The following is a 2,933-nucleotide window of genomic DNA, read 5'->3' as shown; positions in this document are numbered from 1 at the left end:
GGCGGGCTTCGTGTCCTGCGTCTACGGTGGGTGGTTTCGGGCGGACCTTTCGGACAGCGCAAGTAAGGTGCGAAACCGCGAGGACCACGCGAGGAGGGGATGACCCAGATCTGCTCCCCTCCGCCTGTCAGGACAAAAAAAACACGGTCACGACTCCCTCACGGCCGCAGTATATAAGAACGGCCCGCGGCGTGTGGCGGTAGCAGTGGCACGGTGTTGAAGACGTGCGCTCAGGGTCGGCACAGCGAGGTCTTCGCCAGGGCAACGACGACAGCCGGCCACCAGCAGCGCCATGAGGCCCGCAGTAGTGCTCGCGCTCCTGCTGGTAGCCTGTCTGCTTTTGGAGGCTGAAGCCAGCAAGAAGAAGCTAAAGAAGCTCATCCTGCTCAAGAAGCTCATGAAGAAAGGGAAAATCATCATCCCACTGCCCATACCTGTGAAGTGAGTACAGCGGCCTTCGGTACGAGGCGACGACCGGCGCCGAGCGCAGCCGTTTCCTCACACGGACGTGTTCGGTGCAGCGTCGTCGTCTTTGTTTCGAACGGCCGCGAACTAATGCGAGAGCCTATATTTATATCGTGGGGGGAATGCATGCGTCTGTGGGGACAATGTGTCGGCTGTGTGCACATTTCGAAGGAACGGCTTTGTCATTGCTGGCAACTGTTGAGCAGAGGATGTATATTTTTGTCCTTGTCCATCATTTCTCCTTCACGAAAAAAAATCTCTGGACTCAGTGAACTACGGTGCGAATGTTTTTGCATGTCATGGTTAGCACCCTTTTATCGTTCCAACGCTATTAATGCAGAGCTAACAGAGATTAAGTAGATATGTTGCAAAAACACGTAAGCTTATGCATGAAAGTGATTCAAAAGAACGTCGCAGTAGTTGAGATAATGAGAAATGAATTGGTGCGTAGGCTATTGTAATCAGTAGACTCGGGCATGTACCAGAATTGTTTTTTAAGCTAGCGCAATTTTTTCGTCATTCACTAGTATTTTAACTAACGAACCAATATTGTACATTTTGCATTAGACCAACGACAAAAAATTGTTACATTTTGAAATGCTTGGGGACATTTGTCCAAATTTTCTTCCATAGAAACACAGTGGTCCTTAGGTGTCAGAAGACTGACACAGCAGCAACAGGATGCAGTTCCTGCTTATACTACTGCAGTTGAAGGTCACCTCTTGAGAAATTACCATGTCATGATGGAAATATGACAAATGTCACGCAAATGTCACGACGACGACCCCTATGACGATAACAATTGCGATATGTATAATCACGCATAAGTGCGCCGCATTCGATCCGTTGTCTCTAGACCCGAATGTTTCCATCGATGGTGCCTGCCAAGACAGTTTCCCATCGCGTCCTCCGACTAGGGGGCTGTGCTGGTAGCGCAACTTTACCTGTTGCCCACGGCAAGAGCGGAACAAAGCAATTCGAAGTGAACTAATTAGGTAGGAGATGCTTGCTAAAGGCACCCGAACTGTAGTATATCCGAGAAGTCGAAGATCCTCTCGTCGGGCTTTCTGTGGCCCTGACGTGTGCGTTCTGTTACAGAAAAGGGGGCGGTGGAGGCGCCATGATGCACCTCAAGTCTCTACTCGGGAGCCTTGGAGGCGGCGGTGGTGGCGGCGGTGGTCATGGAGGAGGAGGCGGTGGTCATGGAGGCGGCGGCGGAGGTCACGGCGGAGGCATGACCGAGGTGTGGAAGGTCGAGCTCATCAGCAGTGGTGGCGGAGGTCATGGCGGCGGCGGCGGCGGACACGGAGGAGGGGGCGGTGGTCATGGCGGGGGCGGCTGGATGGATGGTGGCGGCGGCGGCGGCGGATGGGACATGGGAGGGGGCGGTGGAGGAGGTTGGTGAAACAAGAAGCCACAACCGGAATGCACAGGATGACCGCGACGGTGCCTCGCACATTCAAACCTCATCATCACTCTGCACCGTCGCGGCAGAGATAGCCTCTAGCAACGTCAAGTATTGGCGGGACGACCTGCAACGGACACTATCTTTCGGATTGTGTGCAATTATGGTACGACATCAGGAGCGCCTTTTTGCCGCACCTCACTTGTTCTTAGGCTGCGAGGAGTGCGTGCCTAGAATCAAGACTTCGGAAAAAAGTGAGGTTGAGTATGCGAACATAGTCATTGATTTAGATGGAGCCCGACTCCAGTCCACGACCAAAGAAACGTCTGGAAGACTGAGCGTAAGAGAATAACAGTGTTGGTCGAGTAAGAAAGCACTTGATAATATATATCATGGCGCACCTTAATTAACGAGCCCGACGCTTATGACGACATCCACGAATGAAGTGCATATTGTCGGCGTAGTACGCGTTTTTCTCATTGATAAAATGAGGAACCTAATGAAAGAACACATGAAAATTTAGTGGCATAATTAAAACTCTAACGAATTTTGCCATTTATAAATACAAAAGTAAAGTTTTAGATGCGGGAGATTGTGATGGTAAGAAATGGTCTAGCCTGTTTTAGGGCAACCAAAATGTGCAATGTGGGTCGGACGGAGCTATTCCCGCAAAAGCACAGTGGAATCAAACGAGTGAAGTCCTTGCAAGACTTGATCAAATAGTCGCGCACATATGAGCCATGTGCAGTGATTTGTAAAATACTTTTATCATCATAGACATTGCTGTTCCTGTTCATGGAGTATGTTCACAAATGTGTTTTGTACCGTACACGAAAAAAAAGACATTTTATTCCAAGAAATGAGGACTCTGTTTACTGTAGACTGAACATCGACACGGTAAACAATCACCTCAATACCATCTAGGAAAAAACGCGGTACGAAGCTGTGATAATGAAGCTTCCCGACAACGAATAACGTTCTGGTGAATCACTGTTGCGATAACCTGTGGCAAAGACAGCAAGCAAAGACGTCAAGCACAGTTACGTCTAATTCTAAAACTTCT

At 49.7% G+C, this 2,933-nt stretch overlaps 1 protein-coding gene across 1 annotated transcript; it reads left to right on the top strand.

Annotated features, from left to right (window-relative positions):
• Window positions 1-215: 215 nt before the first annotated feature.
• Window positions 216-2,730, top strand: LOC119176842 (uncharacterized). Its single transcript, XM_037428191.2, has 2 exons — window positions 216-441; window positions 1,564-2,730. The coding sequence occupies exons 1-2, from the start codon at window positions 293-295 to the stop codon at window positions 1,868-1,870; spliced, it is 456 nt and encodes a 151-aa protein (XP_037284088.1). The 5' UTR covers window positions 216-292; the 3' UTR covers window positions 1,871-2,730.
• The last annotated feature ends 203 nt before the right edge of the window (window positions 2,731-2,933 follow it).

The sequence above is a fragment of the Rhipicephalus microplus genome, chromosome X (genome assembly GCF_043290135.1).
Source record: "Rhipicephalus microplus isolate Deutch F79 chromosome X, USDA_Rmic, whole genome shotgun sequence".
NCBI classification, from domain to species: Eukaryota; Metazoa; Arthropoda; class Arachnida; order Ixodida; family Ixodidae; genus Rhipicephalus; species Rhipicephalus microplus.
The sequence above is the reverse complement of the archived record's forward strand: the minus strand, read 5'-3'. Positions and strand labels throughout refer to the sequence as shown.